Source organism: Chiloscyllium punctatum, chromosome 8 (genome assembly GCF_047496795.1).
Source record: "Chiloscyllium punctatum isolate Juve2018m chromosome 8, sChiPun1.3, whole genome shotgun sequence".
NCBI classification, from domain to species: Eukaryota; Metazoa; Chordata; class Chondrichthyes; order Orectolobiformes; family Hemiscylliidae; genus Chiloscyllium; species Chiloscyllium punctatum.
In genome coordinates this window covers 126,513,614-126,540,976 of record NC_092746.1, presented here as the reverse complement: position 1 = coordinate 126,540,976, position 27,363 = coordinate 126,513,614, and the positions used below count along the sequence as shown (strand labels likewise).

General features: G+C 43.2%; 1 protein-coding gene across 2 annotated transcripts in view; it reads right to left on the bottom strand.

Moving 5' to 3' along the window:
- Positions 1-27,363, bottom strand: part of smpd5 (sphingomyelin phosphodiesterase 5) — a 70,933-nt gene that overhangs the window by 21,955 nt on the left and 21,615 nt on the right. The window contains exons 3-6 of one of the 2 annotated variants that reach the window (XM_072576432.1): positions 23,308-23,383; positions 5,566-5,706; positions 3,361-3,450; positions 1,096-1,159 (exon numbers count right to left, since the gene is read on the bottom strand). In XM_072576432.1, coding sequence (XP_072432533.1) covers positions 1,096-1,159; positions 3,361-3,450; positions 5,566-5,706; positions 23,308-23,383 — 371 coding nt within the window. The remainder of the gene's footprint in view (positions 1-1,095; positions 1,160-3,360; positions 3,451-5,565; positions 5,707-23,307; positions 23,384-27,363) is intronic. The other variant, XM_072576433.1, reaches the window with a different exon arrangement.

Below are 27,363 nucleotides of genomic sequence, written 5' to 3'. Positions count from 1 at the left end.
ATTTGGATTCTGCCAGGGACACTCATGGTTGTAGTTGTTGGTCAGTCATCTCACCCCCAGGATCTCACTGCAGGCGCTCTAGGCCTACCTTTAACTCCTGACCCCATTGCAGTTTGGTTCAAACAGACAAAAAAAAAATCAATAAATTCCAGAGCCGAGGCGAGAGTGACAGCACTTGATATCCAGGCTGCATTTGACCAAGTGTCACATCAAGGAGCCCCAGATCAACTGGAATTGGGAGCAAACTCTTCTCTGGTTGGAGTCATACCTGACACACAGGAATATTGGGGTGGTTGTTGGAGGTCAGGTATTTAAGCTCCAGGACATCTCTACAGGAGCTCACTCCGCCACCAACACTCATAAGATGCACTGCACAAAAATCAAAGATTCTTAGACAGCACCTTCAAAATTTCCCACTTCCATCTAGAAAGACAAGAACATTCGAGACATGGGAACACCACATCTTCAAGCTCCCCTTCAATGCACTCAGCATCCTGACTTGGAAACATACTGCCATTCTTTCATTGTTGTTGGATCAAATTCCTGGAATTCCCTCCCTCAGGGCATTGTGGGTCAACCTCAAGCACATGACTAACTGTTCAAGGAGACAGCTCACCATCAACATCATAAGGGCAATTAGGATTGACAATGGGTGCTGGCCAGCCACCAATGCCCATGTCCCATGAATGAATAAAGAAAATGTGGCATCCAATGCATGCAAAGTCCCACAAATAGCAGCAAGATAAATGGTCAGATATTTATATTTAAACATTTGCTAGGAGCTGAGAAGCATTTTCCATTCCCGTGAAATTTGGCAGAAGATCTGTTTGTTTGTTTATGAAAGCAGATGTTGGTTTAATGTCATATTCAAAATATGGCTTCTCCAGGAAAACTGTACTCCCAAACTACTCGCCATCTGACAGTGCAGAACAGCTCAGTGCACAGACACTTGCGTACTACAACTGAATGAAAAAACCTTCTGATTAAAAGGCAAATGTCTCACCCAGTGAGCCACAATTGGCACTCAAGTGCAGAGAATTTTGCAATCGAGTCCGGTTCTATTGTTTGTTCACGCCATCTCATGCCCATACTCACCGCTGCAAGCTTTCTGGGCTCTTCACTGGATCTTCATACATGGTTCTTTGTTGCAACAGCGTACCTAAGCAAAAAAGATGGGACAAATCTTTTATTATACAAGGATATCCATGGCTAACAACTTTCTTTTAAATAATCTGTTTGCAACAAGACGACCATGGGATAATTGCCCAGGAACAGTCAGACCACCACCTTGAAGAGACTTGGGATGTTAATACCTCCTTGGGATCCTATGGGACAGACCTACTGAAGACCTATTCAATCCAAGTTGATTGGTAAAGATTAGATCTTTGATGAAGTTGGTTTTAAAATTTTGATTTCTTCCAGGAACACAGAAATTGGACTAAGCTATTCACCCATAACAACTTACACAGTACATCAGCCCTTTAATGCAGTAAAATGCCACAAGACAAGACATGGGAGTTGTATCAAAACTGGATTGTCATACGTGGGAGATGTTTGGTTGGATATCGGTGGTACAGTGGTTAATACTGCTGCCTCATCAGGGACCCAGGTTTGATTCCAACCTCAGGCGACCATCTGTGTGGAGTCTACACATTCTCCCAGTGTCTATGTGGGTTTCCTCCGGATGCTCCGGTTTTGTCCCACAGACCAAAGGTGTGCAGGTTAGGAGGATTGGCCATGTTAAATTCAGAGTTGAGAGTGTATTGCTGGAGAAGCACAGCATCTGAGGAGAAGGAAAATAGACGTTTCAGGCCAGAGCGCTTCATCAGGAGTGAGGCTGGTAGCCTTGAGGGTGGAGAGATAAATGGGAGGGGAATGGGGCTGAGGAGAAGATACTGGATTAGTGGTGCTGGAAGAACACAGCAGCTTATCTCTCCATGCTTCAGGCTCACTGCCTTTACTCCTGATGAAGGGCTTTTGCCCGAAAGGTCGATTTCACTGCTCGTTGGATGCTGCCTGAACTGCTGTGTTCTTCCAGCACCACTAATCCAGTATTTGCTTTCCAGCATCTGCAGTCATTGTTTTTACCCCCTGGGGAGAAGATAGCTGAGAGTGAAGGTGGATGAAGGTGGGGTAAAGGTGATAGGTCAGAGAGGAGGGTGAAGTGGATAGGTGGGAAGGAAGATTGACAGGTGGGACAGGTCATGAGGGCAGTGCTGAACTGAAAGGTTGGAACTGGGTTAAGGTGGGGGGGGGGGGGGGGGGAAGGGGGACGTTAAATTCAGGGTTACAGGGATAGGGATGGGTCTGGATGAGATGCTTTTTGGACGTTTGGTAGAGACTTGAAGGGCCAAATGACCTCTATCTGCACTGTAGGGATTCTATAATCAAAAGATTGATCAAAAACAGATTTAAAGAAGAATCTTAAAAAGAAGAAAGGAAGTGATAGTGAGGCAGCGATGTTTACAGATGGAATTGCAGAGCTCTGGACCTTGGCAGCTGAAGTTACAGCCCATGTACTGGAGGAGTGCAGGTGTTGGAGAATTTTAGGGAGGGTAGAGTCCAAGAAGGGATTTAAAAACAAAAAATGAGAATTTTGAAATTAATGCTTTTAACATTTTCAAGTGAGACAGAACAGTGTGATGGGTGAACTGATGTTGGAGAGAGACCAAACATGGATAGATTTTCAGATGCTCTTATATTTATGAAGGAGAAAGATGGGATGCTCAGAGTACATTGGAAGTGTAAAAGGTAACAAACCATAATGCAGGTTTCAGTAGCAGATAAGCTGGGATCCATGGAGTTGGGTGAAAAGCAGCAGTCTTAGTAATGGAAACAGAATCACAAACACCTGGAAAATCTCAGCAGGTCTGGCAGCATCAGTGGAGAGAAAGCAGAGTTAACATTTCAGGTTCAGTGACCCTTCTTTGAGAACTGAGTGTAGCTGAGAAAAGGTTGGCATATGTGCCAGAGAGGGGGGCTGGGAGGAGGGGGAAAAAGAGACAAAAAGGGTAAACGATAGGTGGAGATGGAGCCCAGATAGAGTGAAAAAAGAGCTGCATTAACTCCCTTACACAGTCTGGCCTACATGTGACTACACAGCAATGTGGCTGACACTTGCAATGGCCTGGCAAGCCACACAGTTCAGGAAAATTTGAAATAAGCAAATATTGACTTTACCAGGAAGACCCACAGCCCTTAAAAGAACAAATAAAATTAGGAGTCACATTTAGAAAGAAGGCAAACAGAACTAGTTTTAGTTTGGGAAACTTGGTCAGTATGGAATAGCTAAACTGAATGGTCTATTTCTGTGCTTTAAGAATCTATGACTGAGTAAGTTAACAGAGTACCTGTACTAACCTATGACTCCAGGTTTCTCTCTACCCGGTCCAGAACAGCAGGGATCTTTATATATTTGGAGTATCTGGTGCTGCTGTTCCAATTGGTCTTCTGGAGGAAAAAGTAGTAGTTAAGGGTGTTATTCAGTTAGCATCATCCAGTCCAAGTAGAATCCTCAAAATGGCCTCAGGATGGAGTAGATTGGAGTTGAACTACTTTAGCATTCAGCTTTAATACAACAAAATTAGATAACCTTCTTTTAATTTTCCAGATAAGACTGTCAAATAATAATAAGACCGTCTAATAAAAATAAGACCAGATACTTCTGCATAGATCAAGACTAAAACCTGGGTTCTTCCAGCACAACTTTAGATTTTACTAACACCGGCTAAATAAAAATAACCATCAACTGAATTGTAGTTTAAAACCCAGCAAGTTCAGTAATACCTTACTCATCTAATACTGTCTAGAGTCAAAGTTGTACAGCATGGAGATAGGCCCTTTGGCCCAAACTGGTCAATACCAACCAAAATGTCCATCAACACTAATCCCATCTCTCCCCACTTGGCCCATATTATTCTAAACCTTTCCTACCTATGTCTTTGTCCAAATGCCTTCTAACATTTGTTAATATACTCGCCTCAACCACTTCCGCTGGCAGCTCATTCCATATGCGTACCACCCTCTCTTTAAAAAAAAGTTGCCCCTTGGGTCCCTTTTATTCTGTCCCCTATAACCTTAAACAGATATCCTCTAGTCCTTGATTCCCCAGCCCTGGGAAAAAGATGGAATGCATTCACCCTATCCATGCCTCTTGTTATCTTATACAGTTCTATAAAGTCCCCCCATAGTCTCCTACACACTAAAGAAAAAAGTCCTAGTTTGTCCAACCTCTCCCATAACTCAGATTATTGAGTCCAGGCAACATCCTTGTAAATTTCCTCAGCACTCATTCTGGTATAATAACATCCTTCCTATAGTAAGGTGACCAAAACTGAACACAATACTCGAAGTGTGGCCTCACCAATATCCTGTACAACTACAACATAACTTGCCAACTTCAATACTCACTGCCCTGACTGATGAAGGCCAGTGTGCCAAAAGCCTTCTTCACAGCCCTGTCTAAATGTCCTGTATCAAAGTGAACTTGCAGTCATTAACCAAACTAGTGCATCTCGTCCCATACAAATTGGTCACTGCCTAAGAAGTGGTCAAGTGAATCGCTGAAAAGCAAAGTGACCTTCATCCCCACCTCTATCCACCTATTGTACTCTTGGCTACCTTCTCCCCAGCCCCACCCCCCCTCCCATTTATCTCTCCACCTTGGAGGCTCCCTGCTTTTATTCCTGACGAAGGCTTTTTGCCTGAAACATCGATTTTCCTGCTCCTCTGATACTGCCTGACCTGCTGTGCTTTTCCACCACCACTCTAATCTAGATCCAAAGTGATCAGAAGGCAGCCCTCATCATCTATGGTAGTAAAAAGCCCAAATTACAAGTGATATACCCAGAACAGGAATTCAAATTTACATTTGTAGAGAACAGTCCGCACAGATGATTAATTACAACAAAATACTGACATAGCATCTTGAACATAACAAAAATGTATCAAAACACTTCACTGGACATAAAACAAAAGTATGACACCAAGTCATTTGAGGACACTTTAGATTAGATAACCAAAAGCTTGGTTAAAGAGGTACACTTTAAACAGCATCTTGTAGGAGTTAGATAAACAATAATGTTTAGGAGTTATTCCACAGCTTAGTGTCTAGGCAACTAAAAGCAGAGCCACAAATATTGAAATATTATAATTTGGTATGTACAAGAGACCAGAATTAGAGTAGTACAGATATCTTGGAGGGTTACAAAACTGAAGGAAAATGAGAGATTGGAGAGGTAAGGCCAAGGAGGGACTTGTAAACAAGGATCAGAATTTTAAAAATCAACTCTCGTTTGAACAGGAGTCAACAAAGGGGCAACAAAGGCTTGGTTAATGATTTCAGCAGATGAGGTAATATAAATGGGCAAAGTTGGGATAAAAGTTACTAAGATGGGAATAGGTAGTAGTACAAATTAGGTTAGGTCAATAGTGACACAAAGACTTGACAAATATGGCTAGCCTTTGAATGTTGCCAGACTAAATTAGGTAAGAAAGGTGACCATGGGGTCATAAGCAGTGGAGTGGAGATAATTATTATTTTTCATTGTATGAACAGAAACTTACCCAGTGAGCAGTTGTCAAAATTGAAATCCCCACAAAGAACATCAAACACAACCTTCTCTTCCTCACTCCGAGATGTGCTCTGGAAGTCATTGATCCACACAATCATGTGACTGAGTTGACTTTGACGAATGTGACAATCCTCTGGAAGAGGCATACAGACTTGAAACCAGACAGACTCAAAATCACATTTAAATTAGCAGTCTTAGTTTGAAATTTTAAGTAGAGGGAAGCTCAATTTTACACATATCAGGAATGATAACGACTCAAATTTTACTTAAGACAATCAAACTCAAAAATCATGTGGCTGGCTGGCCAGTATTTATTGCCCCAGTGGTGAGCTGCTTTCTCGAACTGCTGCACTTCATGCATTGTAGGTAGACCCACATTGTTATTAGGGAGGCATGACAAGATTTTGATGCAGCGACAATGAAGGAACAATGATATACTTTCAGATCAGGATGGCAAGTGGCTTGGAGGGGAACTTGTAGGTGGTAATGTTTAATAATTTCAAATCTAACTTTCAATGTATCCATTTTTCAGACACCACCTGTTGTTCTCAGTTACATCACATCCATCCGGGTGGGTTTAAACGAGCTCAGCAGGGGGATGGGAACCGGAGGTGTAGCTGCAGTGCACAGGAGGACGAGAGTAGGAAGGACAGGGACAAGATTTCAGGGTCACCGGAACGTGCTGGCAGACAGCAAACTGGTCTGAAGTCTGTCTACTTCAATGCCAGAAGTATCCGAAATAAGGTAGGTGAGCTTGCAGCATGGGACTTTGATGTTGTGGCCATTTCGGAGACATGGCTAGAGCAGAGTGAGGAATGGATTTTGCAGGTTCCAGCGTTTAGATCTTTAATTAAAAACAGGCAAGGTGGTAAAAGGGGGGAGGCGTGGCCTTGTTAGTCAAGAATAGTATAACAGCGGTTGAGAGAACTTTTGATGAGGACTTGTCTACTGAGGTGGTATGGGCTGAGATTAGGAACAGGAGAGGAGAGGTCACACTGCTGGGAGTTTTTTTTTTAAACTAGGCATCCGCAGAATTTCAGGGAGGTAGGAGAGGATTAGCAAAACAATTCTGAGTAGGAGTGAAAGGAATAGGGTGGTCATTGTGGGGGACTTTAACTTCCCCAAAATTGACTGGAAATGTTATAGCTCTAGTACATCGGATGGATCAGTTTTTTTCCAATGTGTACAGATAGGGGAAGCACTAAATAAATATTCTTCAACATTGTTCATTATAGAAAATGAAAATGTTGGCGAGGAAGATACAGAGATACTTGCATCTAGACTAGAAGAGATCGAGGTTCACAAAGAAGAGGTATTAGAAATACTGCAGAGTGTGAAAATAGACAAGTCCCCTGGGCCGGATGGGATCTATCCTAGGATCCTCTGGGAAACAAAGGAAGAGATTGCAGAGCCTTTGGCATTGATTTTCAAATCATCATTGTCGACAGGAATAGTGCCTGAGAACTGAAGGATAGCAAATGTGGTTCCCTTGTTCAAAAAGGGTAGAAGAGACAACCCTGGTAATTACAGACCAGTGAGCCTCACTTCAGTTGTTGGTAAAGTGTTGGAAAAGGTTATAAGAGGTAGGATTTATAACCATCTAGAAAAGAATAATTTGATCGGGGACAGTCAGCACGGTTTTGTGAAGGGTAGGTCGTGCCTAACGAATCTTAGTGACTTTTTTGACAAAGTGACCAAACAGGTAGATGAAAGTATACCGGTTGATGTGGTGTATATGGATTTCAGCAAGGCGTTTGATAAGGTTCCCCACAGTAGGCTATTATACAAAATGCGGAGGAATGGGATTGTGGGAGACATAGCAGTTTGGATCAGTAATTGGCTTGCTAAAAGAAAACAGAGTTGTAGTTGACGGAATATGTTCATCTTGGTGTCCAGTTACTAGCAGCGTATCGCAAGGGTCAGTGTTAGGTCCACTGCTGTTCATCATTTTTATAATTGACCTGGATGAGGGCTTAGAAGGGTGGGTTAGTAAATTTGCAGATGACACGAAGGTCAGTGGAGTTGTGGCTAGTGACGAAGGATGTAGTAGGTTGCAGAGAGACATAGATAGGATGCAGAGCTGGCTGAGAGGTGGCAAATGGAGTTTAATGTGGACAAGTGTGAGGTGATACACTTTGGACATGCCAAGTAATCAGAATGCAAAGTACTGGGCTAATGGTAAGATTCTTGGGAGTGCAGATGAGCAGAGAGATCACGGTGTCCATGTACACAGATCCCTGAAAGTTGCCACCCAGATTGACAGGATTGTTAAGAAGGCATACAGTATTTTGACCTTTATTAAGAGAGGGATTGCGTTCTGGAACCAGGAGGTTATGCTGCAGCTGTACAAAGCTCTGGTATGGCCACACTTGGAGTACTGTGTACAGTTCTGGTCACCGCATTATAAGGAGAGTGTGGAAGCTTTGGAAAGGGTGCAGAGAAGATTTACTAGGATGTTGCCTGGTATGGAAGGAATGTCTTAAGAGGAAAGGCCAAGGGCTTTGAGGCTGTTCTCGTTAGAGAAGAAGGTGGTTGAGAGGTAACTTAATAGAGTCATACAAGATAATCAGAGGGTTAGATAGAGTGATCAGATAGAGTTCCCATACTTTTTCCAAGTATGGGAACGGCAAACACGAGGGGACACAACTTTAAAGTGAGGGGAGATAGGTATAAGACAGGTGTCAGAGGTTGTTTCTTTACTCAGAGTGTAGTAAGGGTATGGAATGTTTTGCCTGCAACGGTAGGAGATACGCCAAGTTTAAGTGCATTTAAGTCGTCATTGGACAGGCATATGGACGTACATGGCATAGTGTGGGTGGGATTGTCTCCAGATTAGTATGACAGGGCGGCACAACATCAAGGGCCGAAGGGCCTGTACTGCACTGTAATGTTCTACGTTCTATATGTTGAAGGGCCAACAAGAGGGGAGGCCACACTGAATTGGATGCTTGGTAATGAACCAGGCCATGTGTTTGATTTAGTTGTAGGCGAGCACTTTGGAGAGAGTGACCATAATAATACTACGTTTAGTTTAGCAATGGTACATGCCACAGGTCAAGAATTATCGATCAGGCAAGGGCAATTATATTGCAATTAGGCAAGAATTAGCATGCATAGAATGGGGTAGCAAAATGCAGGGGATGCAGACAATGGAAATGTGGAGTTGGTTTAAGGAACAGATATTCCTCCCTGTCGGGCAGGGAGGAAGTGATAAGGTAAGGGAACCATGGTTTACTACAGAAATTGCATCTCTTGTTAAGAAGAAGAAGGAGGCTTATGTGTTGATGAGGCAAGATGGTTCAGATGAGGCGATGGAGAGTTACAGATCAGCTAGGAAGGATTTAAAGAGAGAGTTAAGAAGAACAAAGAGAGGACATGAGCAGTCTTTAGCAAACAGAATAAAGGAGAACCCTAAAGCTTTCTATATGTATGTGAGGAATAGAAGGATGATTAGGGTAGGAATAGGTCCAGTCAAAGACAGAAGTGGGAAGTGGAGTGTGGACCATGTAGAGATCAGAGAGGTGCGAAATGATCATTTCTCACTGGTGTTGACTCAGGAAAAGGATAATATCGTAGAGGAGAAGAATGAGGTACAAGATATTAGACTAGAAAGGATTAAGGTTAGTTACGCACAGGTGTTATCAATTCTAGAAGGAACGAAAGTAAACAAGCTCCCTGGGTCAGATGGGATTTATCCGAGGATTCTCGGGGAAGCTAGGGAAGAGATAGCAGAACCGCTGGCTTTGATATTTGAGTCGTCATTGTCTTAAGGTTTGGTACCTGAGGACTAGAGGATTGCAAATGTTGTGCCATTGTTCAAGAAGCGTAGCACAGATGACCCAGGTAATTAGACTAGTAAGCTTTACTTCTGTTGTAGGAAAGGATTGTAAGAGATAAGATTTATAATCATCTACCAAGCAACAATTTGATTTCTGATAGTCAACATGGTTTCGTCAAGGGCAGGTCGTGTCTCACAAATCTCAGAGTTTTTTGAGAAGGTGACCAAGCGTAATTGATGTGGTATCCATGGACTTCAGTAAAGCCTTTGATAAGGTTCCACATGGTAGGCTGTTGGAGAAAATGCAGAGGCATGGAATGGAGGGTGATTTAACAGTTTGGAATAGAATCTGACTTTGTGGAAGGTGGCAGCGAGTGGTGGGTGATGGAAAATATTCAGTCTGGCCAGTTACTAGTGGTGTGCCACAAGGATCTGTTTTGGGACCACTGCTGTTTGCCATTTTGATAAATGACTTCGACGCAGGCATAGGTGGATGGATTAGTAAATCTGCAGACGACACTAAAGTCGGTGGAGAAGTGGACAGTTTGGAAGAATGTTACAGGTTGCAGGGGGACTCGAATAAACTGCAGAATTGGGCTGAGAGGTGGCAAATGGAGTTCAATGCAGCTCAACGTGAGGTGATGCACTTTGGGAAGAATAACAGGAAGGCAGATTACTGGATCAATGGAAAGATTCTTGGTAGTGTGGATGTGCAGAGGGATCTTGGAGTCCATGTGCATAGAACCCTGAATGTTGCCACCCAGGTGGATAGTTCTGTGAAGGTGGCTTACAGTGTGGTAGGTTTCATTGGTAGGGGGATAGAGTTCCAGAACCACAATATCATGCTGCAACTATACAAAACGCTGGTGCGGCCACACTTGGAACATTGTGTACAGTTCTGTTCGTCACATTACAGGAAGGATGTGGAAGCATTGGTAAAAGTGCAGAGGAGACTTACCAGGAGGTTGCCTGGTCTCAGAGGATTAGATAGGGTAGACAGTGAAATACTTTTTCCCAAGATAATGACGTCAGCTTGTATGAGAGGGCATAACTACAAATTGAGAGGTGATAGATTTAAGACAGATGTCAGAGGAAAGTTCTTTATGCAGAGAGTGGTAAAGGTGTGCAATGCCCTACCTGCTAATGTAGTCAACTCAGCCACATTAGGGAGATTTAAACAATCCTTAGATAAGCACACAGATGATTTTGGGATAGTGTACGGGGACGAGCTGAGAATAGTTCACAGGTCAGCACAACATTGAGGGCCGAAGGGCCTGTTCTGTGCTGTATTGTTTTATGTTCTATGTTCTATACCCTTTTTTGTTTGTTTGTTCTCCAGGATATCATGGCAGAGTGGGTAGTGTTCCTGTCTTTGAGCCAGAACCTCCAGGTTTGAGTCCCACGTCATGATTTGGCATATTCATAACAGGAGAAAGCGAGGACTGCAGATGCTGGAGATCAGAGTGAAAAGTGTGGTGCTAGAAAAGCACAGCAGGTCAGGCAGCATCCAAGGAGCAGGTGAATTAACGTTTCGAGCATAAGCTCTTCATCAAGAATGAATCTTCTGGCCCAACAGGGCTGAGTGAAAAACACATAACCCGAAATGTCGATTTCTCCACTCAGCCTCCTACCCACTATTCAAAAATGGCTGATATTTTTCTCATTCCCACTCTCGACTTTCTCCCTGTAACCCTTGATACTCAAAAATATATTTCAGTCTTAAATATACTCAACGACCTGGCCTCCACAGCCTTCTGTGGCAATGAATTCCATAGATCCACCACTCTGGATGACATTTCTCCTTATCTCCATTTTAAAAGGTCTTCCCTTTACTCTAAGGTTGTGCACATGGGTCCTAAGTCCCTCCTACCAATGGATTGCGAGCATAAGAGGTACAGTTAGTAAGTTTTCAGATGACACCAAAATTGGAGGTGTAGTGGACAGCGCAGAGGGTTACCTCAGATTACAACAGGATCTGGACCAGATGGGCCAATCGGCTGAGAAGTGGCAGATGGAGTTTAATTCAGATAAATGTGAGGTGCTGCATTTTGGGAAAGCAAATCTTAGCAGGACTTATACACTTAATGGTAAGGTCCTAGGGAGTGTTACTGAACAAAGAGACCTTGGAGTGCAGGCTCATAGCTCCTTGAAAGTGGAGTTGCAGGTAGATAGGATAGTGAAGAAGGTGTTTGTTATGCTTTCCTTTATTGGTCAGAGTATTGAGTACAGGAGTTGGGAGGCATGTTGCGGATGTACAGGACATTGGTTAGGCCACTTTTGGAATATGGTGTGCAATTCTGATTTCCTTCCTATCGGAAAGATGTTGTGAAACTTGAAAGGGTTCAGAAAAGATTTACAAGGATGTTGCCAGGGTTGGAGGATTTGAGCTATAGGGAGAGGCTGAACAGGCTGGGGCTGTTTTCCCTGGAGCGTTAGAGGCTGAGGGGTGACCTTATAGAGATTTACAAAATTATGAGAGACATGGATAGGGTAAATAGGCAAAGTCTTTTCCCTGGGGTCGGGGAGTTCAGAACTAGAGGGCATAGATTCAGGGTGAGAAGGAAAAGATATAAAAAGAGACCGAAGGAGCAACTTTTTCACGCAGAGGGTGAAATGGAATGAGCTGCCAGAGGAAGTGATGAAGGCTGGTACAATTGCAATATTTAAGAGGCATTTGGATGGGTATATGAATAGGAAGGGTTAGGAGGGATATGGGCTGTGTGCTGGCAGGTGGGACTAGATTGGGTTGGGATATCTGATTGGCATGGACAGGTTGGATCGAAGGGTCTGTTACTATGCTGCACATCTCTATGACTCTATGACATCAGGCCATTCAGTATTCTGTAAGTTGCAGAATGGGCAATGGGGAATATTTCTTATTTCTGGTCAATGGTAACCCTTAGCATGTTGATAGCAGGGATTCAGTGTTGGTAACACTTAAATGTCATGGGGTGATGGCTATACTGTATCTCATTAGAAATGGCCATTGCTTGGCATTTGCCACTTGCCACTTTTCAGCCAAAGCCTACATCTTGCCCAAGTCTTACGGCATTTTGACATGGACTATTTCAGTGTCTGAGGAATCATGACTAGTGCAGCCATCAGCAAACATCCCCACTTCTATCCTAGCGGAGGGAAGGTAATCGATGGAGCAGCTGAAGATGCTTGGAGCTAGGACACTACCTTGAAGAACTCTTTTATGAAATGTCCTGGAACAGGAATGGCTGATCTCCAACAATCACTTTAATCATCTCAGGTTCAATTCCCATTCCCAGTTGAATCGAGGCTTGGGACATACTTCCTCATCCTATCCCAGGCTCACCAGGGGAAGGAACCACAGCTGGCTCTGCTGTACAGAAGGGCAGGAAAGAGTGGAAGGGCTATAGTCATAGGGGATTCAATTATAAGGGGAGTAGGTAGGCGGTTCTGTTGTTGAGACTCAGGAATGGTATGTTGCCTCCCAGGTGCAGGGATGTCTCAGATCAGGATATTCTGAAGGGGGAGGGTGAACAGCCAACTGTTGTGACCAACGATATAGGTACTAAATGGAAGGAGGTCTTACAAGCAGATTCTATGGAGTGAGGAGCCAAGTTTAAAAAGTAGGACCTCAGAGGTAGTGATCTCAAGATTGCTACCAGTAGCACGTGCTAGTCACAGTAGAAAAGAAAGAATAGGCAGGAGGGGAGGAGTTCAGATTTTTGGGACATTGGTACCAGTTTTGCTGGAGGTGAGTCTATTACAAATTGGATGGTCTACACTGGGCAGAACTGAAACCAATGTCCTCAGCTTTCGCTAATGCTGTTAGGCAGGTTTAAACTAACATGGCAGGGGGATGGGAATCAAACGAGGTGGTTAGTGGACAGTAAGGAAGCAGCAACTAAAACCTGGAAGGAACTAGATAATGAAGTCAGCGTGACTAAGGGAAAGAATAGGCTCGGAGCAGATGATGAAAGCAAAGGGACAGGTGGTCTGATGTACATTTGTTTTAATGAGAGAAGTACAGTAGATAAGGCAAATGAACTTAGGGCTTGGATTCGTACCTAGCAGAATAACGTTATTGCGATTACCAAGACTTGGTTGATGGAAGGGCAAAATTGGCAACTAAATATCCCGGGATATAGATGCTTTAGGCAGAATAGTGGATGTGGTAAAAGGGGTGGAGGAGTTGCATTACTGGTCAGAGAGGAGATCACAGTTGTGTTCAAGCAGGGCACTATGGAAGACTCGAGCAATGAAGCAATATGGCAGAGCTCAGAAATAGCAAGGGTGCAGTAACAATGTTGGGGCTGTACTACAGGCCTACCAACAGTGAGCATGAGAAAGAGGAGCAAACATGTAGGCGAAAGTGAGGACGGCAGATGCTGGAGATCAGAGTAGAGAATGTGGTGCTGGAAAAGCACAGCAGGTCAGGCAGCATCCGAGGAGTAGGAGAATCGATGTTTCAGGCAAAAGCCCTTCATCAGAAAGGGTTGATATATACAAATATGTAGACAGATTATGGAAGGATGAAGAACCAACAGCATGGTGGTGATGGGAGATTTAAAACTTTCCCAACATTGACTGGGATTCACTTAGGGTTAGAGGTTTAGATGGAACAGAATTTGCAAGGATCATCCAGGAGGGTTTTATAGAGCAATACGTAAATAGTTCAACTCAGGAAAGGGTCCAACTGGACCTGGTGTTGGGGTTTCAGCCCAGCCAGATGGTTGAAGTTTCAGTCTGGGATTACTTTGGGAATTGTGATCACAATTTTGTAAGTTTTAGAATACTCATGGACAAAGATGAGAGTCATCCGAAATGAAGAGTGCTAAATTGGGGAAAGGCCAACTATAGCAAAATTTGGCAGGAGCTGAGGAATGGGGATTGGGAGCAGTTGTTTGAGGGTAAATTCACAATCACTTCGCAATGATGCATACATTAGATCTAGGTGAGTGAAAACAGATGAAGCTTTGGAAGAACATCGGGAAAGTAGAACCAAGCTGAACAAGGAATTAAGAGGGTTAAAAGGGGTCATGAAATATCTTTAGCAAACAGGGTTGAGGAAAATCCCAAAGCCCTTTATTCATATATAAGGAACAAGAGGGTAATAAGAGTCATACAGAGGTACAGCATGGAAACAAACCCTTCAGTCCAACTCATCCATGCCGACCAGATATCCCATTTACCAGCATTTGGCTCATATCCTTCTAAACCCTTCCTATTCATATACCCATCCTAATGCCTTTTAAATGTTGCCTCCACCACTTCCTCTGGAAGCTGATTCCATACACACACTATCTTCTGCATGAAAAAGTTGCCCCTTAGGTCCCTTTTATATCTTTACCCTCTCACCCTAAACCTATACCCTTTGGTTCTGGACTCCCCTACCTCAGGGAAAAGACTTTGTCTATTTATCCTATCCATGCCCCTCATGATTTTGTAAACCTCTATGAGGTCACCCCTCAGCCTTTGACACTCCAGGGAAAACAGCCACAGCCTATTCAGCCTCTCCCTATAGCTCATATTCTCCAACCCTTGGCAACATCCTTGTAAATCTTTTCTGAACCCTTTCAAGTTTCACAACATCTTTCTGATAGCAAGGAGACCAGAATTGCACGCAATATTCCAACAGTGGCCTAAACAATGTACTGTACAGCCACAACATGACCTCCCAACTCCTGTACTCAATACGCTGACCAATAAAGGAAAACATACCAAACGCCTTCTTCACGATCCTATCTACCTGCAACTCCACTTTCAAGGAGCTATGAACCTGCACTCCAAGGTCTCCTTGTTCAGCAACACTCCCTAGGACCTTACCATTAAGTGTATAAGCCCTGCTTAGATTTGCTTTCCCAAAATGCAGTACCTCGCATTTATCAGAATTAAACTCCATCTGCCACTTCTCAGCCCATTGGCCCATCTGGTCCAGATCCTGTTGTAATCTGAGGTAACCCTCTTCACTGTCCACTACACCTCCAATTTTGGTGTCATCTGCAAACTTACTAACTGTACCTCTTATGCTCGCATCAAAATCATTTATGTAAATGACAAAAAGTAGAGGACCCAGCATCGATCCTAGTCTTCTACCTTTGAGCCAGTTCTGTATCCAAATGGCTAGTTCTCCCTGTATTCCATGAGATCTAACCTTGCTAATCAGTCTCCCATGGGGAACTTTGTCGAACGCCTAACTGAAGTCCATATAGATCACAGCTACTGCTCTTCCCTCAATCTTCTTAGTTACTTCTTCAAAAATCTCAATCAAGTTTGTGAGACATGATTTCCCATGCACAAAGCCATGTTGACTATCCCTAATCAGTCCTTGTCTTTCCAAATACAGGTACATCCTGTCCCTCAGGATTCCCTCCAACAACTTGCCCATCACCGAGGTCAGGCTCACTGGTCTATAGTTCCCTGGCTTGTCCTTACTACCCTTCTTAAACAGTGGCACCACGTTTGCCAACCTCCAGTCTTCCGGCACCTCACCTGTGACTATCGATGATACAAATATCTCAGCAAGAGGCCCAGCAATCACTTCTCTAGCTTCCCTCAGAGTTCTTGGGTACACCTGATCAGGCGTTGGGTATTTATCCACCTTTAACCATTTCAAGACATCCAGCACTTCCTCCTGTGTAATCTGGACATTTTGCAAGGTGTCACCATCTATTTCCCTACAGTCTATATCTTCCATATCCTTTCCCACAGTAAATACTGACGCAAAATATTCATTTAGTATCTCCCCCATTTTCTGTGGCTCCACACAAAGGCCGCCTTGCTGATCTTTGAGGGGCCCTATTCTCTCCCTAGTTAGCCTTTTGTCCTTAATATATTTGTAAAAACCCTTTGGATTCTCCTTAATTCTATTTGCCAAAGCTATCTCATGTCCCTGTTTTGCCCTCCTCATTTCCCTCTTAAGTATACTCCTACTTTCTTTATACTCTAAGGATTCACTCGATCTATCCTGTCTATACCTTACATATGCTTCCTTCTTTTTCTTAACCAAACCCTCAATTTCTTTAGTCATCCAGCATTCCCTATAGTTACCAGCCTTCCCTTTCACCCTGACAGGAACATACTTTCTCTGGATTCTTGTTATCTCATTTCTGAAGGCTTCCCATTTTCCAGCCATCCCTTTACCTGCAAACATCTGCCTCCAATCAGCTTTTGAAAGTTATTGCGTAATACCGTCAAAATTGGCCTTTCTCCAATTTAGAACTTCAACTTTTAGATCTGGTCTATCCTTTTCCATCACTATTTTAAAACAAATAGAATTATGGTCACTGGCCCCAAAGTGTTCCCCCACTGACACCTCAGTCACCTGCCCTGCCTTATTTCCCAAGAGTAGGTCAAGTTTTGCACCTTCTCTAGAAGGTACATCCACATAGTGAATCAGAAAATTGTCTTGTACACATTTAACAAATTCCTCTCCATCTAAACCTTTAACACCATGGCAGTCCCAGTCTATGTTTGGAAAGTTAAAATCCCCTACCATAACCACCCTATTATTCTTACAGATAGCTGAGATATCCTTACAAGTTTGTTTCTCAATTTCCCTCTGACTATTGGGGGGTCTATAATACAATCCCAATAAGGGGATCATCCCTTTCTTATTTCTCAGTTCCACCCAAATAACTTCCCTGGATGTATTTCCAGGAATATCCTCCCTTAGCACAGCTGTAATGCTATCCCTTATCAAAAATGCCACTCCCCCTCCTCTTTTGCCTCCCTTTCTATAGCATTTGTATCCTAGAACATTCAACTGCCAGTCCTGCCCATCCCTGAGCCACGTTTCCGTAATTGCGATGATATCCCAGTCCCATGTTCCTAACCATGCCCTGAGTTCATCTGCCTTCCCTGTTAGGCCCCTTGCATTGAAATAAATGTAGTTTAATTTATTAGTCCTACCTTGTCCCTGCTTGCCCTGACTGTTTGACTGACTTCTGTTCTCAGCTGTACCCATCTCAGATCGATCTCTTTCCTCACTAACTCCCTACCTAGTTTAAATCCTTCCAAGCAGTTCTAGCAAATCTCCCTGCCAGTACATTAGTCCCCTTCCAATTTAGGTGCAATCCGTCCTTCTTGTACAGGTCACTTCTACCCCAAAAGAGATTCCAATGATCCAAAAATGTGAATCCTTCTCCCATACACCAGCTCCTCAACCATGCATTCATCTGCTCTATCCTCCTATTCCTGTCCTCACTAGCTCGTAGCACTGGGAGTAATCCAGATATTACTACCCTTGAGGACCTCCTTTTTAAACTTCTACCTAACTCTCTGTAATCTCCGTTCAGACTCTCAACCTTTTCCCTTCCAATGTCGTTGCTTCCAATGTGGACAATGGCCTCCTACTGGCCCCTCTCCCCCGTGAGAACATTTTGCACCCTCTCAGAGACATCCTTGATCCTGGCACCAGAGAAACAACACACCATTCTGCTTTTTCTCTGCTGGCCACAGAAACATCTGTCTGTACCTCGGACTACAGAATCCCCTAACACAATTGATCCCTTGGAAGCCGACGGACCCCTCGTTGCATTAGAGCCAGTCTCAACACCAGAAACTTGGCTGTTTGTGCTATGTTCCCCTGAGAACCCATCGCCCCCTACGTTTTCCAAAACAGCATACCTGTTCGAAATGGGTATATACACAAAAGACTCCTGCTCTAGCTGCCTACCTCTCACCCTTCCTGGAGTTAACCCATCTATGTGACGGTATCTGAGACTTTTCCCCCTTTCTATAACTGCCATCCATCACATACTGTAGCTGTTGCAAATGCCTCATTGCTTCGATCTGTCTCTCCAACTGACCCACTTGATCTGATAAGATTTGCATCCAACATTTATGGCAGATATAATCCGCAGTAACCCTTAAACTCTTTAAACTCCCACACCTGACAAGAAGTACATATCACTGCAAAGGCCATTTTTGCTCTTTCACAATCTACAGACCCAGAAAATAACACCATCTTATTCCTCTACAAACACTGCCCCAGGTTAAAATATAAGCCATAGCTATTAATTTAAGTTTAATCAAGAGACTTATCTCTAAAAACATATAATCAAGAAAGAATCCACTCTTGCAGCATCTTTGAACATGAGTGAGTTCCCAGAGGACTGTAGAATTGCTTCCCCTTGTTTAAGGGTTGCAAGGATAATCCAGGTAATTATAGAATGGTGAACCCGACAGTGGGAGAAGATACTGAGGGATAGGATCTATTTAAATTTGGAATAAAATGGGCTTATCAGTGATGGCAGCATGGTTTTATGTGGGGAAGGTGATATCTTACCAAATTAATAGCATTCTTTGAGGAAGTGACAAAATTAATTGATTAGGGAATTGTACATGTCATATATATGGACTTCAGTAAGGTGTTTGATAAAGTTCTCCACGGAAGGCTGATGGAAAAAGTGAAGTCGCATGGGGTCCAGGGTAAACTAGCTAGATGGATAGAGAACTAGCTGGGCAACAGGAGACAGAGATTAGTAGGGGAAAGGAGTTTCCCAAAATGGAGAAATTGTGACCAGTGTTATTCCACAGGGATCCGTGCTGAGACCACTGCTGTTTGTGATTTAAATAATGATCTGGAGGTCTGATTAGCAAGTTTGCAGAGGACACTAAAATTGGAGGAGTAGCAGATCGTGAAGGGGACTGTCAGAGAATGCAGCAAAATATAGTTAGATTGGAGAGCTGGGCAGAGAAACGGCAGTTGGAGGTCAGTCTGGGCAAATGCTAGATGATGCATTTTGGAAGATCCAATTCAAGAGTGATCTGAATTGGGGAACCTTAGGGAAAATTGATGTACAAAGAGATCTGGGTGTTCAGGTCCATTGTATGCTGAAGGTAGCAATGCAGGTCAATACAGTGGTCAAGAAGGCATACACAGCATGCTTTCCTTCGTCAAACGGGGTACTGAGTACAGAGTTGGCAGGTCATGTTACAGTTGCATAATACTTTGGTTTGGCCATATTTGGAATACTGCGTACAATTCTGGTCACCACGTTACCAAAAGAACATGGTTGCTTTGGAGAGGGTCCAGAGGAGGTTCACCAGGCTGTTATGGAGGGTAGGGCTTTTGCCCGAAACGTTGATTTCGCTGCTCGTTGGATGCTGCCTGAACTGCTGTGCTCTTCCAGCACCACTAATCCAGTATTTGATTTTCAGCATCTGCAGTCATTGTTTTTACCTTGTTATGGAGGGTGCCAGCTAAGAAAAGATGTTGAGTAGTTTAAGATTTATTCATTAGAAAGATGAAGGTTGTGGGGGAACCTGATTGAGGTCTACAAAATCATGAGAGGTATGGACAGGGTGGATAGCAAAATGCTTTTTCCCCTCAGAGCTGGGACTCAATTATGAGGGGTCACGAGTTCAAGGTGAGAAGGGAAATGTTTAAGGGAGATATGCGTGGAAAGTTCTTTACGCAGAGGGTGGTGGTTGCTGGGAGCATGTTGCCAGTGGAGGTGGTGGAAGAGGGCATGGTTGCATCACGTGAGACGTATCTAGACAGATACACGAATGGGCAGGAAGCAGAGGGATATAGATCCTTGGAAAATAGGTGACAGGCTTAGATAGAGGACTTGGATTGGTGCAGGCTTGGAGGGCTGAAGGGCCTGTTCCTGTGCTATAATTATTTTTGGTTTTTGTATCCCTATGAAGGAGATGCAACTGTAAGTCACCATAGGAAAATAGCCAAGGAAATGCCCGAGAGTCAGCTGACATTGAGCTAAGTATTTGCCTTTGGGCAAGGATCATATATCAACAAACTTGTCCATTACCATTTTTGTTTACCTCACATTTTCGTCTTTTGACATATTATGTCTGCAGTTTTTTGCACTGTCACAGCCATTCCACGTTCTCCCCCCCATCAGCCACCCCAACTCATTGCCTCCCTCTGTACTCATTTGGAATGTTTCCTATTTCTGATGCTAGGCTACTAGATCCTAGACAGGAAATGCTTATTTTACTTCAGATACTGCCACACCAGCTGTGTACTTCCTACATTTTCTGTTCTTAATTCAGGTTTCCAACATTTGCAGTATTTTGCTTCTAACACAAATTTGAATCTTTTCTTGAAAAGATTTTTGATGTAGGATCTGATCAACCTACGGGATGGGTAACACATGCTATCCTTGAACACAATCCTGATATTGCAATAAAGAATAAAAACAAATAATCATTATGGAATGCTGACTGTAATTCCATTTGTTTTTCTCTTTGTTGCTCAGCATAATCTGCCCCTATAGATAGATAAAGACAAACAAGTCGATGTAATATAATTAAACATTTTACATAATCGAAATAAGTGACAAGAATAAAGGGGAAAAGCGGTGTGTTAACATGGCAAGATTTTAGAACAAGAAACAGGCTGAAGGGATGGATGGGTCATTTTTCAGGTTGAAAGATTTTCTAATCAGGTGGCACATGATTCAGTTCTGGGCCTCATTTTCATAATTTAGGAGGATGACTTTGATGAAGTATAAGCGCACTTTGAATGTTCAACATCACATTGACTGCAGTGATTCAAGGAGGCAACTCACCATCTTTTCTTTAGCAATGGGCAAAATCATTGGCTTAGCCAGTGATGCTAACATTCTACGAGAGAACATCTTGACACCAAGAACAGCTACATAAGAATCCTACTCATTGATTAGAGTTCAGTCTTCAAAACTATTATCCTCTCGAAACTGATTACTAAACTTAGTAATCTCGGACGAAGCCCCATTCTCTCCAACTGGATCCTCAGTTTCCTGACCCATGGGCCACAATCAATGAAGACAATATTTCATAGTCACTAACACTCAACACTGGAGCCACCCAGGGGTGCATACTCAGCCCCCTACTGTACTCACTGGATACCCATGACTGTGTCACCAAATACCAGACTAATGTCATTTACAAGTTCACTGATGACACCATCATAGAAGGTTTTTTTTTAGATTAGATTACTTAGTGTGGAAACAGGCCCTTTGGCCCAACAAGTCCACACCGCCCCACCGAAGCGTAACCCACCCATACCCCTACATCTACATTTACCCCTTACCTAACACTATGGGCAATTTAGCATGGCCAATTCACCTGGCCTGCACATCTTTGGACTGTGGGAGGAAACCAGAGCACCCGGAGGAAACCCACGCAGACACGGGGAGAACGTGCAAACTCCACACAGTCAGTCGCCTGAGGCGGGAATTGAACCCGGGTCTCAGGCGCTGTGAGGCAGCAGTGCTAACCACTGTGCCACCGTGCCGCCCACACGGAGGTTGAATCTCAGATGGTGACAAAACAGACAGACGGGAGGTACAAGACCTAGAAGGTGGCGCACCAAGATCAACCTAGTTCTCAATGCCAGCAAAACCAAGGAACTCATTATTGACTTTCGGCAGGATGTTACTTATGCCCCTCTACATATTAACAGCACAGAAGTGGAACGAGTGGAGAGTGTCAAGTGTAAATGTCATACACAACAAGCTTTCTTGGGCTCTTCACGTGGACGCACTGGTTACACAGGGCTAACAGGCAGCTGAGAGAATTTGGCATGACGATGAATACCCTCGACAACTTTTATAGGTGCGCCATCGACAGCATTCTGGCTGGAGATATCATTACCTGGTATGGCAACTGTACCATTCAAGATCAGAGAACGGTACAGAGCTCAGCCTGGACAATCACAAAGGCCAACCTCCCACCTATAGAATCCATCTACCAGGCCCATGTCAAGGAAAGGCTGCCAGCATTCTCAAAGATCCATCCCACCCTGGCAAAGTTTTTCTATAACCTCTACCATTGGGGAGAAGGTACAAAAGCCTGAACATACACCAGCCAGTTTCAAAACAGTTCCTACCTTACTGTTGTTAGAATACTGAATGGACTCAAACTCTTAGCATTTGCCTGTATCTGTGTTTTTGTTTTTGCCACTGTTTACCTATTATTTATTTATCTATGCTACTTAACTATGAGATTTGCCTGTATTGCTCGAATGTCAAAGCTTTTCACTGTGCCTCGGTACACGTGCCAATAAATTCCATTCATTGAACTTAATTCAATAAAAATGTATCCAGGTGTGATGAGACAAAGTTAGGTGTCAATCTAATCTGTTGGAGGACACAACATTCCGTAAAAGGATCAGATAGTTTTAGGTGAGTGGAGAAGATGGAGTTTAATGATAGGAAATGTAAAGCTATTAAATTTGGTGGGAAAATAATTTTTTAATTAATAAAAAATCTAGCAAATGATGGTATTCAAGGGACTTCAATGTCCTTCTACATAGAACACAAAGTTGTCTGTTTCTGCCTGGGATCATCTTCATCACAGGGGCCTGACTTCACTTCTGCTGATATCTAGAATACATTGGAATCAGTAAACATTACAGATCCTGACAATAACCTAAAGAGACTACCAAAGATTTCTAACTGCAGAACTAATCAAGCCTCAGGTAAAAACAATGACTGCAGATGCTGGAAGCCAGATTCTAGATTAGTGGTGGTGGAAAAGCACAGCAGTTCAGGCAGCATCCAAGAAGCTACTTGGATGCTGCCTGAACTGCTGTACTCTTTCAGCACCACTAATCCATAATCAAGCCTCAGGTCAGCCCATTTTTCAATCATCACAATGGTGATGAAAAACACCACAATGCTATCAAGTAGCACTTACTCATCAATCTGCATATCAGTTCCACTAAACTGCATCAGATTTCATTACAGCCTTAATCCAATCCTGGACAAAACAGTTGAACTCCACGAGAGGTTAGGGAGACTGACTTTACCTTCAAGGCTGCATGTAATGTCTAGTGCGGTGTGGTGTTTAGATCTTAGGATACCGAGGAAAAACTCGGCATTAGTTGGTGCAATATCTAGTACAAATGAAGATGCTTGTAGTTGTTCAGAGGTTGATCATTTCTGTCCCAGGACAGCATTGAGTGTGTTCCTCAGGGTAATGCCCTGAGCTCAATTTCAGTTACTTCAGTGGCCAACAACCCATGTTCTTTACCTGCTATGGCATGCAGGTGAGTGCAGCTGAGATACCCCACAATCTTCTGGCCTTTCTCAGTCAAACCAACCTGGATCTGAAAGTAAAAAAAAAAGTTTATGATGTGTTTGTTGCTGTCACATTACAAGACTTTTTTTTAATTAATCTGGTCTATACATCACCAGGATGTGATTTGCAAAAAGAAGAAAGGTGGTAAGGAAATGTGAAGGGAACTATAGACTGGTGAGCCTGACATCGGTGGTAAGCAAGTTGTTGGAGGGAATCCTGAGGGACAGGATTTCCAAGTATTTGGAAAGACAAGGACTGATTAGGGATAGCCAGCATGGCTTTGCACGTGGAAGATCACCTCTTAAGAACATGATTGAGATTTTTGAAGAAGTAACAAAGAGGATTGATGAGGGCAGAGTGGTCGACATGATCTATTTGGACTTCAGTAAGACGTTCGACAAGCTTCCCCATGGGAGACTGATTAGTAAGGTTAGATCTCATGGAATACAGGGAGAACTAGCCATTTGGATACAGAACTGGCTCAAACGTAGAAGACAGAGGGTGGTGGTGGAGGGTTGTTTTTCAGACTGGAAGCCTGTGACCAGTGGAGTGCCACAAGGATCAGTGCTGGGTCCACTACTTTGTCATTTACATAAATGATTTGGATGTGAATATAGGAGGTATATCTAATAAATTTGTAGAAGACACCAAAATTGGAGGTGTAGTGGACAGCAAAGAAGGCTACCTCAGAGTTCAACAGGATCTTGATCAGATGGGCCAATAAGGATGGGCTAAGGAGTGGCAGATGAAGATTAGTTTAGATAAATGTGAGGTGCTGCATTTTGGGAAAGCAAATCAGAGCTGGACTTATGCATTTAATGATAAGGTCCTGGGGAGTGTTGCTGAACAAAGATACCTTGGAGTGCAGGCTTATAGCTCCTTAAAAGTAGAGTCACAGGTAGATAGGATAGTGTAAGCGGCGTTTGGTATGCTTTCCTTTATTGGTCAGAATATTGAGTACAGGAGTTGGGAGGTCATGTTGTGGCTGTACAGGATGTTGGTTAGGCCACTGTTGGAATATTGCGTGTAATTCGGATCTCATTCCTTTTGGAAGGATGTTGTGAAACTTGAAAAGGTTCAGAAAAGATTTACAAGGATGTTGCCAGGGTTGGAGGATTTGAGCTATTGAGAGGGGCTGAATAGGCTGGGGCTGTTTTCCCTGGAGCCTTGAAGGCCGAGGGGCGAGCTCATATAGGTTTATAAAATCATGGAGGGGCATGGATGGGATAAATAGGCAAAGTCCTTTCCCTGAGGTGGGGGAAGAGGGGAAAGATACAAACAGGACCAAAGGATCAATGTTTTCACATAGAGGGTGGTGAGTGTATGGAATAAGTTGCCAGAAGTAGTGGTGGAGGCTGGTACAATTGCAGCATTTAAAAGGCATCTAGATGGGAATGTGAATAGGAAGGGTTTGGAGGGATATGGGCCAAGTGCTGGCAATAGGACTGGATTAGGTTAGTATATCCGGTTGGCATGGAAAATTGAATTGAAGCATCTGTTTCCTTGCTGTACTTCTCGATGACTCTAACTACACGTAAATGCTAGAGTTTAAAAGGAAAGCGTATTCACACAGGTTTAGAAAATAACGCAAAAGTTGGGAGGCGGCAGAAAAGGAAAGATTTAGCCTTACAAAGCAAAGGAGATGGCACGTTACAGGGCAGCTATTCAAGCAATGACACCTAGAGTGGCATAGAAAAGGGAAAAAGTATACAAACATTGAGGAAAAAACAGCAAATATTGTTCTAGAAAACTATTCCGAGTATGTTCCATGAACTCTTCATTGCCAATTTGATTTCTCAATCTACAAGATGATTGCAAGGAAAGATTAGAGTCTTTGTCCATGAAACAGAGGTAACCTTATTGAGATATTCAAAATTATGAACAAATTTGACAGGATAGAGGAGAAAATTCTGTTTCCATTCATTGGTATGTCAGTAATTAGGGGTTACAACTGCATGATTATCAGGAAGAGAGCTTGAAATGTAACGAAGAGAAAATTCTAAACTCAGGGTTGTTAGGATTTGGAATGCGCTGCTTGGGAGAGTGGTGGAGGGCAGGTTCTATAGGTTTCAAAATGGAGTTTCAATTCATATTTGAAAGTGATGAATTTAGAGAACTCTGGAGATTGGGCTGGAGAATGAGACTGGGTAGCTCTTTAAGGCGGTGGCCCAGACACAATAGCCTCCTTCAGTAGTACAAAATTTTATGCTTCTACAATAGTGAATAGTAGATAGTGACGAAGGATGTTGTAGGATACAGGTTACAGAGAGACATAGATAAGCTGCAGAGCTGGGCTGAGAGGTGGCAAATGGAGTTTAATGCGGACAAGTGTGAGGTGATTCACTTTGGTTGTAGTAACCGGAATGCAAAGTACTGGGATAATGGTAAGGTTCTTGGTAGTGTAGATGAGCAGAGATCTCTGTGTCTAGATACACAGATCCTTGAAAGTTGCCACCCAGGTTGACAGGGTTGTTAAGAAGACATACAGTGTTTTAGTTTTTATTAACAGAGGGATCGAGTTCCAGAACCATGGGGCTATGCTACAGCCGCACTTGGAGTATTGTGTACACTTCTGGTCACCGCATTATAAGGAGGATGTGGAAGCTTTGGAAAGGGTGCAGAGGTTTACTAGGATGTTGCCTGGTGTGGAGGGAAGGTCTTACGAGGAAAGGCTGAGGGACTTGGGGCTGTTTTCATTAGAGAGAAGGTTGAGAGGTGACTTAATAGAGACATAAGATAATCCGAGGGTTAGATAGGGTGGACAGGTAGAATCTTTTTCCAAGTATGGTGATGGTGAGTACGAGAGGGCATAGCTTTAAATTGAGGGGTGATAGATATAGGACAGATGTCAGAGGTAGTTTCTTTAGTAAGGGTATGGAATGCTTTGCCTGCAACAGTAGTAGATTCGCCAACTTTAAGTACATTTAAGTCATCATTGGACAAGCATACAGATGCATATGGAATAGTGTAGGTGAGATGGGCTTCAGATTGGTATGACAGGTCGGCGCAACAGAGGGCCAAAGGGCCTGTACTGCGCTGTCATGTTCTATGTACAAAGTAATTTTTTTGCATTCCCTCGATTTCCTGATTCATTCCTTATCCTACAGTATAGCTATTGTTGGGAGCCTAGAGAGACTACTCCCACCAGCGTGTTCCTTTCCTTAATATTTCTTACCTCCTCCACCCATACAGATCCAGGATTATTTATTGATATTGTATTTATTCCACCGTGGACTAGTGAAGCTATCTATACCACCCTTTCCTTTCTGTCTGCCCTTATGAAAAGGCATATACTCCTGAATATTTAGTTCTCAACTTTGATCTGTTTGTAGCCATGTTTCCACAATTGCAGTACAATCACACTCATTAATCCCTTATATTGTGCCATTCATTCACTTATTTTGTTCTGAATTAGTTTAAAGCCCTGTTTACAGCCCCAGTTATTAACTTTGCCTGGACACTGGCTTCAGCACATGAAACATGTCTTACTAGAACAGCTCCCTTCTACCTTAGTGCCCTATGAACTGAAAGCCATCCCATCCACAATCTTTTAGCCATGCATTTTAATTCTTTTTATTTTATTTACCCTGTGTCTCCTTTCCCAGGGCTGAAGTGATAATCCTGAAATTAATATGATCCAATCATTCACTCAGTAAATCAAATGGAATAGGAAGGAGTGAATTGGGTAGTACGAGTGACAAACAGAAATTGCTGGAAAGGCTGAGCAGGTCAGACAGCATCACAGTCATAGAGATGTACATGGAAACAGACCCTTCGGTCCAACTTGTCCATGCCGACCAGATATCCTAACCCAATCTAGTCCCACCTGCCAGCACACAGCCCATATCCCTCTTAACCCTTCCTATTCATATACCCATCCAAATGCCTCTTAAATGTTGCAATTGTACCAGCCTCCATCACTTCCTCTGGCAACTCATTCCGTACACGTACCACCCTGTGTGTGGAAAATGTTGCCTCTTGGGTCTCTTTTATATCTTTCCCCTCTCA